At 24.7% G+C, this 16558-nt stretch overlaps 7 protein-coding genes across 7 annotated transcripts; 2 read left to right on the top strand and 5 right to left on the bottom strand.

Annotated features, from left to right (window-relative positions):
• Positions 1 to 1395: 1395 nt before the first annotated feature.
• Positions 1396 to 6418, bottom strand: LOC129609425 (coiled-coil and C2 domain-containing protein 1-like). Its single transcript, XM_055521330.1, has 2 exons — positions 5780 to 6418; positions 1396 to 3982 (listed from the first exon to the last, which is right to left on the bottom strand). The coding sequence occupies exons 1-2, from the start codon at positions 5815 to 5817 to the stop codon at positions 1597 to 1599; spliced, it is 2424 nt and encodes an 807-aa protein (XP_055377305.1). The 5' UTR covers positions 5818 to 6418; the 3' UTR covers positions 1396 to 1596.
• Positions 6419 to 7359: 941 nt separating this feature from the next.
• LOC129609436 (cytosolic Fe-S cluster assembly factor NUBP2 homolog) lies at positions 7360 to 8391 on the bottom strand. Its single transcript, XM_055521347.1, has 3 exons — positions 7927 to 8391; positions 7827 to 7869; positions 7360 to 7769 (listed from the first exon to the last, which is right to left on the bottom strand). Exons 1-3 carry the CDS (start codon positions 8285 to 8287, stop codon positions 7388 to 7390), a joined length of 786 nt encoding a protein of 261 aa, XP_055377322.1. The 5' UTR covers positions 8288 to 8391; the 3' UTR covers positions 7360 to 7387.
• Positions 8392 to 8490: 99 nt separating this feature from the next.
• Positions 8491 to 9708, top strand: LOC129609437 (protein-lysine N-methyltransferase CG9154). The gene is made up of 5 exons (XM_055521348.1): positions 8491 to 8632; positions 8717 to 8916; positions 8975 to 9054; positions 9105 to 9249; positions 9368 to 9708. Exons 2-5 carry the CDS (start codon positions 8847 to 8849, stop codon positions 9706 to 9708), a joined length of 636 nt encoding a protein of 211 aa, XP_055377323.1. The 5' UTR covers positions 8491 to 8632; positions 8717 to 8846.
• LOC129609438 (prefoldin subunit 1) lies at positions 9675 to 10397 on the bottom strand. The gene is made up of 3 exons (XM_055521349.1): positions 10247 to 10397; positions 10038 to 10180; positions 9675 to 9972 (listed from the first exon to the last, which is right to left on the bottom strand). Exons 1-3 carry the CDS (start codon positions 10274 to 10276, stop codon positions 9777 to 9779), a joined length of 369 nt encoding a protein of 122 aa, XP_055377324.1. The 5' UTR covers positions 10277 to 10397; the 3' UTR covers positions 9675 to 9776.
• A 570-nt stretch (positions 10398 to 10967) lies between these two features.
• LOC129609477 (anamorsin homolog) lies at positions 10968 to 12150 on the top strand. The gene is made up of 4 exons (XM_055521394.1): positions 10968 to 11213; positions 11273 to 11665; positions 11729 to 11856; positions 11920 to 12150. Exons 1-4 carry the CDS (start codon positions 11072 to 11074, stop codon positions 12031 to 12033), a joined length of 777 nt encoding a protein of 258 aa, XP_055377369.1. The 5' UTR covers positions 10968 to 11071; the 3' UTR covers positions 12034 to 12150.
• Positions 12151 to 12415: 265 nt separating this feature from the next.
• Positions 12416 to 13861, bottom strand: LOC129609451 (putative uncharacterized protein DDB_G0282133). The gene is made up of 2 exons (XM_055521364.1): positions 13732 to 13861; positions 12416 to 13568 (listed from the first exon to the last, which is right to left on the bottom strand). The coding sequence occupies exon 2, from the start codon at positions 13544 to 13546 to the stop codon at positions 12416 to 12418; it is 1131 nt and encodes a 376-aa protein (XP_055377339.1). The 5' UTR covers positions 13547 to 13568; positions 13732 to 13861.
• Positions 13862 to 14505: 644 nt separating this feature from the next.
• LOC129609440 (ADP-ribosylation factor-like protein 1) lies at positions 14506 to 15737 on the bottom strand. The gene has a single exon (XM_055521351.1). The coding sequence runs from the start codon at positions 15553 to 15555 to the stop codon at positions 15013 to 15015; it is 543 nt and encodes a 180-aa protein (XP_055377326.1). The 5' UTR covers positions 15556 to 15737; the 3' UTR covers positions 14506 to 15012.
• Between the last annotated feature and the right edge of the window lie 821 nt (positions 15738 to 16558).

The following is a 16558-nucleotide window of genomic DNA, read 5'->3' as shown; positions in this document are numbered from 1 at the left end:
TAAATTTTATACATACTTATGTGTATACAATAGCGTAGTGTTTTTAACACACAAAATTTGTAGTTACGCACAAGAAAGCTTATTAAAAAAGAAGACACTATGTTCTTTTTTTCTTGTTTTTATACATATATTACTTACGTATGTTGAATAATTAAAATATCAATAAATCCAGTATCAAGGTGATAAACATAGTGACATAATTTTTGCTTTTGTACATATATACAAATATTTACCAAATTTTTTATTATAATTTAATTTAATAATGAATCATTCTGGATTGTATAGCTACACCATTCTACTACCCACAGATACAAATTAGGAATCAAAATAATATTATGATTGTATATGTATAACTAAAGAACCTGAGATTAATTCACAAAGAAAATAGATACTATATGTATATACATACATACTTTGTGTTTAATCACCAGATAAAAAAGAAATCTATTTTTATACTTATATTTTAAAAATTTAAACGAAATTATAAGCTTTCTTATTTCATATTTTAGCAATTTAATCATAACATATGAAGTAGCGTAGAGCATAGACTGTATTGTTTAAAAACAGTATAGATGATGTGAACATGGGTTCGAATCTGGTTTGGTGAAATTTTCGAAAAAAAAAATGTTTTTTTTTTAATTTTTTTTTTTTAAATAGCTATGTTATAAAATACGTACATGCAATATATATTTTTATTTTGTTTTAACAATGTAAAAATAACAGAAAAAAATTTTTGGAAAATAATTAAATAAAAATTAATTAATATTACAGTTTTATATTTTAATAATAGGAAAATCTTTCATTCTATAATAAATATTTAATATTGATACATAATTATTACAATAATTTAAAAATAGTAAAAATACTTAATAAAATTTATTAAAATTAAGAATATAATAACTAAAATTTATAAGTATTTGTTAAGTAATTTAAGAGAAAAATTAAAAGAAAAACAATTATGTATAAAAGGGAATAATTAAATAAGAATTTTAAAGCAATTGTAACAAACTATTATAAATTTACAATATTGGAAAAATAAATATGTATTGCAAAACAATTAAATAGTAAAAATCAAAAAATCATAAATGTATTCTTTAACTTTTACTAATATTCTGATGTTGCATTTAGTAATTGAAATTCTTCAGGTATAAATTGTTGAATAAAATTCAATTTTATATTTTAAAATAGAATTTTTCCTTTTTTCTCTCTTTAATTTAATAATATAACAAAAAAGAAAAGCTATTATTATAAAAGAAATTAATAGATTATTATAATTTTATTATTATGTTTTTATTTTTTAATTTTTCTTAAGAATTAAACATTCCAATATTTTAATAACAATATTACAATATTATATTATAAAATGAAAAAGAAATTAAATAAAATAGTGCTTGATATTACAATATGTATACGTATCTATTTATTTTATCAAAATTAAGGCAATAATTTTATTTATTTTTCAAATACATTTTAATGTATCAAATATTAATTTTCTTTTTCTTTATTACTTAATATTTAATGCAATAAATTTATAAAATAAAAAGAATTTTCAAATATAATTTCATCTTTTCATTTACTTTTTAAAATTTCATTTTTCTAAATATCTAAAACAAGCCATCTTTCATCAATTTTTTCAATTTGTTTTGTTAAAATTGGATTTCTTAAACGAATTTTAATTTCAAGTTTACCACCAGTTGCTTTACGACCATCCATAACATTATATGTATCATGTATTTCACATTTTGTTTCTAATTGTTGTAATTTAACATTAACTGTACCAATTAATGTATCAGAACGAAAAAAACCACCTTTAGAATAAATATCAAATTTAACTGATTGACGTTTAAATATTCTTTGACATTGACGATTTGATCTTTGTATTTCAATTATATATTTTTGATCATAATCTGGTGATGCTGTATTTTTAATAGTTGATGTTTTTGCTGTAAAATGACTATCAATTGGATATGGAAATTCAGTCATTATATATGTATCAACATCTTTTGGATTTTTTACATTGTATGAAATACCACGTATTATATTTACTTCAATTTCATTATCATTTAAATCTGTATTACAATGTACTATATTAAAACTTCGTTTTTCATAATGAAATTTTGGTATTGGTATATTTTTTTTCCTCGAAAACCTTATAAGATCAAGTTCTTTTTGAACTGTTAATGCTAAATTTTCAAAACGATTCATACCAGCAACATCACCCATAGCTCTATGATGATCTCTTGTATTTTTACACATCATTAATTGTTTTGCAAGTTGTTCTTCTAAACGAATACTCATGCCAACTTCATCATTATCATCATTTCCATCACCTGTTGATTGAATATCTTCACAATCTATTGCAGATACAATAGCAAATGAATCTTCTAATTGACCTCGTTGTGTTGGTGGTATTGGAAGTGTACTTAAATCAACTGGTAATCCATTACTTGCAGCATTTAATAAACTTTCAAAACCTTTATATATTTTCAGATATTCTTTTGCTTGTTCTAGTTCACCACCTTTTTTTGCTTCAACAGCAGCCTTTTTAAATTCAGCTTGCCTTTCAAGTAAAATTTGCATTTGCCTTTCGGCTAAATTTGTGCTTACTTGATTTCCTGAAATTCTTGTAGTTAATTCTCGTTTTGGAGGAGTTTTTTTATTATTATTATCTTCAGTAGAAGTTTTTTCAGGTGATACAACAGTTGGACTTTTTGCTGGACTAGTTTTTGCACTTTCAGCTGGTGTACTGGCACCTGTTGATGCTGTACTTCCTTGTCCACTACCGGTTGGTAATGGACCATAGCCAGGCGGAATAGGTAATTCATCAGATGCGATTGGTTTTCCACGTTTATGCATTGTTATTGCGTCCTGATACTGCTTTACAATTCTCCCGAATCTTCTTGCCTTACTAGAATTATTTTCATTTTTTGCTGCTTCTTCTTGTGCTTTATAAATGTTCAAACGATGTTCCAAGGCCCCAAGCAAGTTTTTTGGCTCATTTTCTGGTGAGGGAATTGGAGGGGGTGGAGCTGGTCTTTTAACTTCTGATGGTTCACTTTGCGCAGTTGGTTGCTCACCAGCTTCTAGTTTAGCTAAAAACTCTTTCAGCTGATCTGGAGGTGGTGGCATATCACTAAGATCTACCGGTTCTCCATTTTCTGCCATTTTTATAACTGCATCAAATTGTTTTATAATTTGGACAAATTGTTTAGCATTTTCAATTTCGTCGTTACGTTTTGCTTGAAGTGCTGCTATTTTATACTCTTGTTGCCTAGATTTAAGTTGCACTAATTTAGGGTTGACTGAACTTTCATCTGATTTTTTATCTTGTTGGGGATCATTATTTGAAGTAGGCGTAATAACAGGACTAGTTGGAGTTACTTTAGGACTAGTGGAAACTATATCATTTGCATTATCATCTGCTTGGGAGGAAGGTGTTTTGATTGCAATTTCTGGAGGTATATCTTCATTATTGATGGTTTTTCCAGCTTTAGCTTGTTTTAAAAGATCTTGTAAAGTTTTTAAGGCTCTATTAAAACGACGTGCTTTACTAGCCTCATTCGCTGCTTTTGCATTTTGCTCTCCTATTTTATACATTTCAATACGCTCATTTAATAAATTTATAATTGAAGTTGTAGTTGTCGGTTCAAATTTTGGTGATGAATCTTCTATTTCTTCTTGATTTTGAGATTCTTCTATTTCTTCTGTTTCAACATCATCACCAGTTAATTCTTGTAACTCATTTAATAAATTTGGATCATCATCACCATCAGAAATATCATCATCATTTATATCTTTTAAACTTTCAGCTACCATTCTATCCAATTCGGATTGTTTTACAACTGATTTTGTTTTGGGTTTTTTTGCTGGAGATTTCGATTGACCAGATGTTAGAGCAGCTAATTCAGCTTCTAAATCACTATCATTATCATCATCATCTTGATTTGAGCCAATTAATCCGAATTGTGAAAGATCTGGTGCCCTGTATATAATAAAGTTGCCTTTAAAATTTTACTATGGTTAGTAGCTTTATTTTGTTGTATTAAATTATGCATTATTAATTTTTTACTTTATTCAATTTTTTTTTTTTTTTCATAAACTTTTGCTAAGAAAAGTTTCTCTTTATTTTTTGAAAAATTCGCAACTCAAATATTAACGTAAAAATTATTAAAGCGAAAATAATAAAATGACAAAGAAATTTTTTTGAAAATTTCAAAATTTATTTTTGAACTAACTTATTACTTGCATGTTATAAAATAATAATATGCTACCTGGGTATTTGTATGTAAGTATGTAGGTACATAATACAAATTTAGACAAGAATTTTTTTTCATTCAATCATTAAATTTTAAATAACATTTTAATTGAATAATTAATAAATTAATTCTAGTTTAGAATTTAGTGCTTTAAAAAAAATTACATGCAAAAAATATTTATGTACTTATACAGATAGTAATTATTAATTCCAACAAAATTAATTAGACAAAACTTTAGCGGTTCAAAATGGGTAAAATTAAATATTTATTGAGTTAGCGGAATTTATTATTTAAAAACAAGTAGGTATCTTAATTATAACCATATTTGAGGACTCTCCAATAATTACAGGACTATTTTTTTTTTTATTAATTTTGCATGGAATCACAACAAGAAAACACGGACAAACAAATGGACAAATTATTATCAACAAAAGTAATGTTCTAATAACCACCTATGTACCTATCTATTTAAACTACGTATGTATGTTGTATTGTGATTTATTTAAGATAATATGATGTAACAACCAATATTTGATTTTAAAAATTAAATAAATTAATAAGTAGTTAATCTATATTCCGTTTTTACATATAATTGTTATATGTATACATTTTGAATACTATACTATCTACTACCCGCATAAGTATATAATTGTATGTAAATATAATGATTTTTAATGCAGCATATTAAGTATGTTTTTAACATTCTTATAATTTATTAAAAGTAAATAAGACAACACAATAGAAATCCAAATGTAATTTATTATGTCAAATATGCAATATTTAATTTTTCACATCCCCAATTTCCCACATCTTCTTATGTACGAGTACATGTAAATGTTTATTTTACTGTAACTACAGAATGTATAATAAAATGAAATAGAAACCATTGCTCTATAGTTTACTGCAAAAGAATTTATTGCCGGATCTAATGTTCTTCTTTACCTACATATTTGTATTACAAAATATATTGATTCTATTTTATATGAAATTATATAAATTATAAAGAAGTATACATACATACTTCTAAACATTACAGCAATATTATTTAAATCAAAACTTATTAAATTGTCATTAGATAAAAATAGGTAATGTTTTGTAATTTGTACATAATGTAAATATAGTTTTGTTTGTTGGGGAAAACTTGTTCATTTTTAATTGACAATGACAATATAAAATATATAACACACTCAAGAACAAAAGTATACAACATATGTATGTCATATATGATTGTTAATATGTATTACGTACAATATACATAATGTCACTTCAGCTTATATGAGCACCTATAAGAAATTTTGATATTTTTGTGTTTTGTAATTTTCAAAACTTTTTATATTTTAATACAAAAAATTTATATAATAATTTTCATTTATTCTAACGAGAACAAAAAAAAAAAAGTTGCTTTTTGTAATAACTTTAAATTAAATGAGTAATAATGTAGCTAAAAATAAAATTTGACATTATACATATATGCATATACATACATATACATACATCCATACAATAATAATAATTTTACTTACGAAAAATCTTGGTTGAAATTGATTTTATATCCACTCATATTCCTTTTTTTTTTTTTAGAAATGTATGTAATGTAGGTACAAAAATTATTAGTTAATTTTTATTTTCCAAGAAATATATAATTTAATTATATTTAAAAATATAAAAATATATACGTATATTTATTTTTAATTATTTAAAAAAATATTTCTTTTTTTTTGGTTCTAATTTAATTTTTGTGAAATCCTCTTGCTTAGCCGAATTGCTGAGTTTTGAATTAATCACTTTTTTTTTTTCGAAATTTTTGTTGGTTGGGTTTGTTTTGACACTTGTCTGTAAAAGCAATTCTCTTTTTCTTTCTACGTATTAGTAAATTTTAATATGAGTAACTTTTTTTTTTTTTTATTTTTCTTGTTGTTTTATTATTGCACAATATTTTTTTATTTTTTTCAAATTTCACAAAAAATTCGTTTATTTATTTTTTCAAGATTTTTAATAATAGGTTTTTATTTTTTTTTTTATATATAAAATCAATTTAATATATTTTTTTATTAAATTAAATTTTAAATGAACACCTGAAATTATGTTAATCAAAAATTAATTTATTAAACTTTGATTTTATTTATATTAAAAAAAATTTTGTTTCGAGATTCCGAACAGAACGATACCATCAATTTAATTAAACTGATGAAGAAAAATCTGAAAAAAAAAATTAATTTTCTTTGTTTATTTTGTTATTTTGTTCTTTAATATTTTTACAGGAAAAAGTTGTTTTGAACTTTTTTGTATAAAAATTGTTTAGATGTGTTAGTTTGCAATGACGTTTATAATTTGTATCGCATAGAAATATTAGCAAAAAAAAAAAAAAGAAAAACAATAAGCAAAAAAAAAGCTTTCTGAATATTTATAAAAAGAAAATGACATTATTGAATTAAGGCCAGTGTTCACATATGACATAATATTTGGCATGTGTAAAATATTGCTTTTTTTTCAGAAATCGAGATTTGTAAAGCACATAATTGCATTTTACTTATTTTCACATCAGAAATCCTTAATCAGTTTATCACTTTATTATGTGTCATTTTATCTTTGATTTGATATGCCAATATTTCACTTTAGATTACCAAAGAATTTTGTTTTTTCAAAATACCGACTAAATTTGCCGTAAAATTTGAAAACAAAATGAATAAATGGGTGACTAAATTTTGCATAGGTTCTGAGAAAAATATTAAATACGCTATAAAATAATTATTTTCCCTCAGTGTTACATTTTTGTAAAACTAATTCACTTTATCAAGATAGGATTGGTAAAGTCTTGTAAGACATTTTGTTTTTTATTTTACATTGAAATTGTGAATTAAATCCAATTACATCAATCAACATAAAATAAAATAATTTTATTCCCAATTGAATGCTATTAACAACATCAACATGGTATATTGCACTAAAACACGATTGATTTGCTTGTATTTCAAAAGCTAAAATATTGAATTGGAACTTGTGAAATATTCCTAACAATAACCAACCTTATTTCTTATGAAACTTATTTTGATTTTTTTACATTTTAAAAGGTGATTTTAATATGAACAGCCTCGGCACAAACTAGGTTATTAAGAAATCATACAAAATTTTTATTGTAATTTACTGTTTAAATTTTTAACAATATCTTTTAAAACTTTAGCAGTACTTGTATCTGGTAGCTCTGTTATAACAGAACAACTTGTTCCTTTCAAAACTCCGATTCTTGGGTCTATTGGTAATGTTCCAAGCAAATCAACTTTAGCTATTTCAGCTAAAGCTTTTCCACCATCCGAAGAAAATATGTTGGTACAATTTGAACAATGTGGACATACAAATCCACTCATATTCTCTATGATACCTAAAATTGGAATTTTTGTTTTCTTACAAAAAGTTATTTCTTTCCTAACGTCATCTAAGGCAGCTTGTTGTGGTGTTGTTACAATTATCGCTCCATCAGATCGGAAATTTTGCATGCATTCCATTATTGTTATACTGAAATAAAATAAATTCCTTTTTTATAAATTTATTACTAATTATGCATTGAATTACTGTTCATCTGATGTACCCGGTGGAGTATCAATAATTAAATAATCTGTGGAACAAATATATTTATAAAAATTTTGAATTTGGAATATACATATTCGATTACCTAGTTCACCCCATTCAACGTCATTTAAAAATTGCTTGATCATAGCCGTCTTTTTTGGTCCGCGCCATATAACAGCTTCATTTTTATTTTTTAAAAGGAATCCAATTGACATAACAGCTAAAGAGTTTTCCCTATTATCATTTGTATAAACAGGAAGCCATCCATTTTCACATTGATATATTTCACTGTTTTCTAAGCCGAGAAGATATGGTATACTCGGTCCACACAAATCTATATCAAGCAAACCAACTTTATAACCAGATTCTTTCAAAGCCAAACTCAGTTGAACGCTAACGGTTGATTTGCCAACACCTCCTTTACCGGAAAGTACTAAAATAACATTTTTTACTTTTTCTATCATTTCTTTTCTAGTATCTTGTTTAATTTTATTTTTCGAACTATATTTGATTCTTTTGATAAGAAATTAGGAAATATAAATTGGTTATTATGAAATGTCAGTGACAAAAGTCAAAACCCGAAATATATTGTGTCATTTCCATTTATTGCCATTGTACAATAATTAACCCTAAAGTACCAATTATTGAGCCCGGACTAAGCACATTTTGGTAAAAGTCGAAGGAAAAATTATTTTATAACTGAAATAAATACAACTTATTTTTATTGCCACCAATTCAAATTTTTAGAATTTTTTAAATTTATTTTTTTAAATATGATATTTTGATCTAAGGGGACTACTCTTTAGTCGGTATTCAAGTACACTTTCATTTACTAATTTTATTGAATCAACTGTCAGAAGATGTGTTAATGTCAATGTGTTAAAAAATTTCAGAGGTGAAATGCCAGTAATGAAACAAAAGACAAAAAAACATGTTATTGCTTTATACACAAAACAATTTTGTAAATTTTGAATTAAATTAATAAACAAAATATTACGTATTTTAAAATAAAATATAATAAAAATGGAAAGTCTGAATGATGAAGAAATTGCATTGCCACCAGATACCCTTAGAATTCTCAATCAATTTTTAGGTTTGCGTCAAAGTTTTATTTCAATTTTATTCTCAAAATGCACATTTTATATTATTAGCTGAAAAGGAACTTAAAGAAAAGTTAGAAGATGATTTGATCAAGAAGCAGGATGCCGAGGCAAAAATAGAAGAGAACTGGGTAAAAAAAATATATAATGTAAAAGTATTTGATAAATTGATTAATTTTAGCAACTTAGCCAATTTTGGTATAATGAAAAAACAAAAAATGACTTAACGAAGATAATTCAAAACTTAATTAAAAGTGAGGATACAAGAATAGCACTCTTATCGTGTCCTTCTATATATAAGACAGTAAAAGCTATTCATAAATGCAGTAAGTTATGTGTATATATTAAAAAACCTATAAAGAATTAAAGAAGTAGGTACTTCCTTTCCTCTATCAACTAAGTACCTATCTAGTTATTCTAAAACTTTATTTTATATAATTTTAGCAAAAATTTTTGAATATGATGAAAGATTTTCTGTTTATGGATCCGATTTTGTTCATTATGACATAAATAATGCTGAAATAGAAGATTACTTACAAGAATATTCAAACTTATTCGATATAATAATAGCAGATCCACCGTTTTTGTCTGAAGACTGTATTCAAAACATTTCTCTTATTGTTAAGAAATTGGCTAAACCAGATACAAAGATTTTATTTTGCTCTGGTGCAGTAGTTGAAACTTTCGTTTTAAAATATTTGGGGTTAACAAAACAGAGTTATAAACCTGAACATGAAAGAAATTTAGGTAATGAGTTTGTTACATATGCAAATTTTAATATTTAAATTATTGTTACATAAAATTAAAGCAAAAAATATAAAAATTTTATAAATAATTTAATTTTTAAATTTTATTATTTAGCATCCCGTTTTTGTTGGACTAATTCTCTTAAACTATCTTCTTGCTCTTTTAACGACCTTAATAAAAATTCCTTTTTTTCATTTAATTGCGTTATAAGAGTTTCGCATTTATCAGCTTTTGCTTGCAATTCAGATTTCATCTCCGGAACATCAGATAAAACAAACATTCTACCGATTGACATGTATACCCTAAAATAAAAGAAGCAATGTATTCTATATGCATATTAACGAAGTGTGAAGAAGAGTATTTTTACCTAGCTTCTGGTCCTAAATCACTGGTACCTTTTTCTGTTATAATGTATTTTTGTTTTGATTTTTTAAAAACTTCAGATTGCATATCAATCATTTTGATTTTTTTCGTTGTTTCCATTTTATTATATTGCATTTCGGCAAAAGCCTAGAATAAAATTTTTTTATTTTAAATTATCGTTTTGGACGGGAAATAAATTTTCAAATTTTATACCTTTCTTAGTTCCATATCTGTTGCAGCCATTTTTAATTGAATTTTATATTATTTTGCTTTTAATTATGTTTAATTTTATAAAATTTGTGCATATGTAATTTAGTCACACAAAAGGTTCTAAAATAATTTTCATTAACCACAAAATCAGAAAAACTCTACTGTCATAAGGTTTGTTCACATCATTCGAATTTCATGCAAAATTTTAGTGTTGTCAAATTTAGTGAAAAATTAACCTTTTTAACCGATCTATTTAATTAACTTCATTTATTCGATCACCTAAGAGTTTTAGTATAACTATGCATCAAACCACATTAATACTAAAAAACAACTTTATTACATGAAAAACGTAGAGCAATATTTCAGTTGGTAAGTAAAAAATTACAGATGACAGCTATGACAACCAAAAATGTTAATTTGTTGAATAAGGTTAAGTTAGGCGAAATCAAAGAAAACATTTGTACAAACAATGACACCTTTTCTTTGATTTATAATAAATTAATTACGAAATAATCTGCCTACCCGCGTTAAAATATTTAAACATAATTTTTTTCAATTTTCCATTTTTTATTAAATTGTTTTCAAATTTTCATTTTTGGTATTAAAGCAAGCAATAAACTGCTCTATCGGTTGCGGTAGCAACTTATTGTTTCCGCTTATCAAATGTTGCTGAAACGTGACATGATATTGCTATTTCGAAGTAAATCAAATACATATGTATGTACATAGCTATACTAAACAAAAGAAAGAATTGTTCTGATTTTAGAGTTCATTATCGATATTTCATAAAACTTCTTAAAAACTATACTTTTTTACTTTATTAAAAAAATGGAAAATTTAAAAGATATTAAAAATTTATTGTATATATGGGGACCTGATTCCTCACAAGATCTAGAAAAAGCTGTTAATGAGTGGAAAAATTTAATTACTGGCGATATTTTAGTGGAAAACATCGAAAGATTATTATTTAGTAACTAATTAATCTCTTTATAAAATAAAAATTTATTTATTTATAAATTTAATTATTAGCTTCGCATTCCAATTCAAATTTTGATTTCATCATCTTAAATACTGCTAATTTTAAAGAGGAAGATTTGGTTAAAATATTAAAACTTCTAAAACTTTCTGGAATATTGCGCATAGAAAAATATAATGGTGCGTCTGATGGATTACTTTCCGAATTAAAATTATCAGGTTTTGTGAAAGAAAGAATGGATGGAACAATAGTTTATTGCGAAAAACCTAAATATGAAATTGGATCATCTGTGAAATTATCATTTGCTAATAAAAACAATGCGACAGATAAAGACAAAATAGCGGCTGTGTGGAAAGTAAATGCTGATGACAATGAAGAGACTATTGATCCAGACTCATTATTAGATGAAGAAGATTTGAAAAAACCTAACCCTGAGTCTTTAAAAGGTATAACATTTTCTTAATTCATCATTTGATATAAAATTTAGCATGATATATGTATCGTTTTAGTGTGCGGAACAACGGGTAAAAGAAAAGCATGCAAAAATTGTGTCTGTGGTTTAGCTGAAGAGTTGGATGCAGAAGCAAGACAAAAAGCTGCTGAAAATACACAAAACGCAAAATCGAGTTGTGGAAGCGTACGTTAAAAGAATTATGAAAATTTAAACATCCAATATATTTATTTACATATTATATTGTAGTGTTATCTTGGCGATGCTTTTCGATGTTCATCATGTCCATATTTGGGTATGCCGGCCTTCAAACCAGGAGAACAAGTAAAATTATCAGATAATTTTATGAAAGCTGATATATAAAACTAAACTGCACAAACACGATTCAATTCAATTGTTATTGGGCCTATTTATGTGGTTTTTTTTTACTAATACAAAACTTAAATAGTATTGATAAATAAATTATTTTAAAGTTCTTAATTCTAATAGTTTGTTAAAAATATAAAATTCCATGAAAGGCTTATGTGTTGGTTGCTTCAAAAATTATAATTTTGTTGAATGATTTTTTAAGTCTTCCTTTTTTCAAGTAGGTGCTACCTATTTTTTATTTTTGTTAATTTAATATACAAATTAAGTACATAATTTATTTTAAATAAATTTTACGTTTATTGAAAAATCTCATTAAATTATGCTATAAAAACTATAAAGTTATAGTTCCTCAATATAAATTCAAAATTAAATAAAATTAATTTCTCTTACAAAGTGATTCGAATGCAGCAATTTTAGTTTTAATTGAAAAATCATTTTTTGTTTCCATGTTATTGGTTGGAATATCATTTTTTGAATTGAATGATTTTAAATTACGATTATTATTTTCATTAAAAAATGATGATTTCTTGATTTCCATTTGAGGAGCAGAAAACATTTCTTTTATTTTTGAATATTGATCGGTTTTGCCAAGTTTGTTGAAAAAAGAAATTTTATCTTTTACAGACCATTCAGCACTATTAAAATTATTTTTCTTTGTTAAGTTACTGGATAAATTCCGGTTTTTTTCTAAATTTTTCAAAACGGTTGGAAATTCAACTGGACTGCATGGTATTTTAGATTGTTCAATAATGTATTTCCTAAGACTTTTATTATTCAAATTAGTTGATTTGCATGTCACTTTTGTAATCATATTATTTTTCATTTGCATTCCCTTAGATTGATTATGATTTTTATCATCCGATTGATTTAAAAAATTTAAATTTTTCGTTCCTGTGGAATATTGTAGAATATTTCGATTTGAATTTGCTGTTGTAGACGTAGAATCTATAAATTCCTGAGCTTGGTTTATTTTATTAATACTTTTGTTAACATTCTGATTTTGAGGTTCAATATTATTTTCATAATCTATCAAATTTGGCTTAGTAAAAAATATGTCTTCAAAAATGCCGGATTCAAAAAGTTTTCCTTTACGGGGTGTTGAAGTTCTACCTATATATTCAAAGTCAACATTAGATTTACTATTGTTTTTTACAAAAGGTTTTTGAAATTCAATTAATTTTTTCATATCATCGCCAACAATTATTCTTTTTTCACAAGGATCTTTTATATTATTCAATTTGATAGTGTATTTTACGTGTACATTGTTTTTATTTAAATTCGTATTAAATATTTTTTGTAATAAAGAATCTTCTCCTATTGTTTTTTTATAGCATTTATTCTTTTTAACTTTGCTGCTTAATAAACGTTCATAAAATGAAAATTGCTTGTCAAAAGAATTTAAAAATTCTTTATTTTGCAACTGATTCTCTAAGTAATTGGAACCTTTCGTTTGATGATATTGATTTTGGATTTTATTCCTAGTGATACACTCATTATTATAATCCATAATATCACTCGTACGTTATTTACTGGAATTTTTTATTAATTAGATTATTAATTTGATTAATTTAATTTTTGTTTTAAAAATGTAGTAACAAATTTTTGAACACTTTCAATTTATTAAGGTCAAATTTATACTAAAGGTACTCAATAAGTTAAAATACAAGCAAAAATTGAAAAAAAAAATATTACCTTAACAGTTACTGTTTACGTTTCGCTGTCTCAGTAAGGTATAAAATCATTCTGAAATAATAAACACATGGTATAATTTAAACTGGATTATTTTTTCTCTCTTGTTTCTTGCAAATTTTTATTGCCCTTATGAATAGACTGCAAATTCTCTTATTTATTATTGTTGTTTTTTACTTATTTATACTCACATTATTTTAAAATTGATTTTGTATTGACTAAATTCAAAAAGTAGAGCATTAACTTTATATTTGTAAGAATATAATATTGAGGTAGTTGAATTATTATTTCATACTTGGGCAGGGACATTTGAAATTTGATATTTGAGGTGTTGGTATGTAGGTAGGTAGGCAGGTACCTACATAATTTAATTTATAAACTTTTTGTTATGGTTGTTGGCATTCAAATAAAACATGAAGATATAAAATTTATATCTAATTAATATAATTATTAAAAAGTTCTAAATTTACATTTTTGATTAACTTTAGTTTTAAAAGCTTAGCTCATATTAGCCTATTCATTTCTATTTGCGTTAGCACAAAAATCTTAAAAAAAGTTAGAAATCTTACATTTAGATGAAACTTTGTAGAATAATTTGTTCAAATATGTATGCACCTAAATCTTCAAATACATAAAGAAATTTTTTATTGCATGTTTTTGTTCTAATTAATTTAAATTTATTTGAAATCGAAGTTAGGTATGTACGTAAGGTAGCAATTTGAAGTTTCTGAAGCTATCTTATTATTAAATATTAATATACTCTTGTTGTAAGGTGAAGATAATAAAATTATTATTGGCGAACACTTCATTTACAATTCTTAATAATATACATTTTTGTTTCAATTGTTGAAATAAATCTTAATTTTATCTAGAATATAACTATAAATTAATTTTTTTTTATGAATGTATTGAAAAGCATGTTATGAATTTCTTAAAATAAATCTTATAAAACTTTAATTTTAAGATTTCAATTAAAATGTAAATTTTACACCCACATTAACTATATTTAAAAATACCGGGTAGGTATCGTACAAATTTAAACTTTTGAAGACACAATTTTCAATGTAATGAATGGGTATTCATAATTTTTATTATTACAAATTATTTATTTTTCAGTAACAAAAAAACAAAAAAAAGAAAACAAATAAAAAAATATATAATTAAAAATAAATTAAATAAATTTACACATTTTCTGATTTTCATCGCAATATAAAATCATCGTTACTGTTTTATGAATAATATTTTGGTTGTTTTTAACATTAAATTATAAAAAATATTCAGGGACTACTTTCTAGTTTGTAAAGCATTTGATAACCATTCCATAGCTTGATCTAAGCCTTCGCCCTTCGTCGCAGATGTTTTGAATATTTGAAAGGTACGATACCTTAAATTTTCTAAACCCAATGCAGAATGAACTTCAGCAACAGACATACAACCTTCTGTATCTTGTTTATTTGCCATTACAACTAAAATAGCGTCAGCTAGTTCCTCTTCTCTTAGCATATATAATAATTCATCTTTTGAAATTCCTATACGATCTCTATCAGCTGAGTCAACAACATAAATTATTGCATCTGTATTACTGTAATAACATCGCCAATATGGTCTAATACTGGTTTGGCCTCCTAAATCCCATACTTGAAATTTTAAATTTTTATATGTAACTGATTCAACATTAAAACCAATAGTTGGAATTGTTGTTACAACTTCTCCTACTTGAAGTCTATACAATATTGTGGTTTTGCCGGCACCATCCAAACCCAATATTAAAATTCTCATTTCTCGTGATCCTAATAATCCTCGAAAATAACTAAATAGTCCACCCATTTTTCGATACTTAATAATATAAATGCACAAGTTTAATTAAATATTTTGAAAACTTTCAAAACAAAAAGAAACTAAATTATTAAATTTATTCGTTTTATGTTAAAAATGTATGTTTAAGAACAGTGAAATAATTTACTAAATTATTTAATTCTAATATTATTGAGTTTGTCGAACATTTTTCGTGCAAGTGACAGTCTGAAAAAATGACAAATTTACACTTTTTAATGTCAAAATAGTTTAAGATCTAAAATAAAATTTGTGTTTGTATAGAGATGGAACAGCATGAATATTTTTTGGTATAAAAAAAAAACAGGTTCGCAAGACAAACCTGTTATGTTTTTTTTTTAAAAAGATAACTGATTATAAGTTTATGTTTTTTTTATATGTTCAAATGTATATGTAAAATTTTTTTGAGCACAAAATGTTAACATTAATTTAAAAACGCATTTTATAACCCATGATTCATGTAAAAACAAAAAAATTTCTACTGTTAGACGAATTTAGCTAGGCTCCAAACTTCTATTCTTTTTATACATTATGTTTCTTATCGACTTTGGCTCACTTGTTGACAATTCCGCCTTTTGATTGACACACGTTTCATTTCCCTTCCTTAACTTATTTTGTTAAACGGAGTAAGGTTCACTACATTTAAATAAAAAAGTTAACTTTGTTGTGGAAATCAAGAACGTTACAAAATTTTGGAATTTCCTAAATTTTTATTATTATATGTATAAATTTGAAGTAAAAGTTAAGTCTCCTTTTTTTGTTTAAATATAAAAATTTTTCTCAGTTTTAAAACTTTTTATAATATTTAAACAACAAAAAAACTGAAAAATAACAGAATGAATAATGATTGAATTACAGTTTGAATTAATGATTACATAATATAATAAATGTATAAGTATTGTAGTGCTCCTGTTAAAGTGGCGGTTAAAGTATATTAACCATATGTTTTAGAATTAGGCTGAGAAATTAATTTCTAAAGCTGTATAAAAGTACCTAC

This window comes from Condylostylus longicornis, unplaced genomic scaffold (assembly GCF_029603195.1).
Source record: "Condylostylus longicornis isolate FDR11 unplaced genomic scaffold, ASM2960319v2 ptg000039l, whole genome shotgun sequence".
NCBI classification, from domain to species: Eukaryota; Metazoa; Arthropoda; class Insecta; order Diptera; family Dolichopodidae; genus Condylostylus; species Condylostylus longicornis.
The sequence above is the reverse complement of the archived record's forward strand: the minus strand, read 5'-3'. Positions and strand labels throughout refer to the sequence as shown.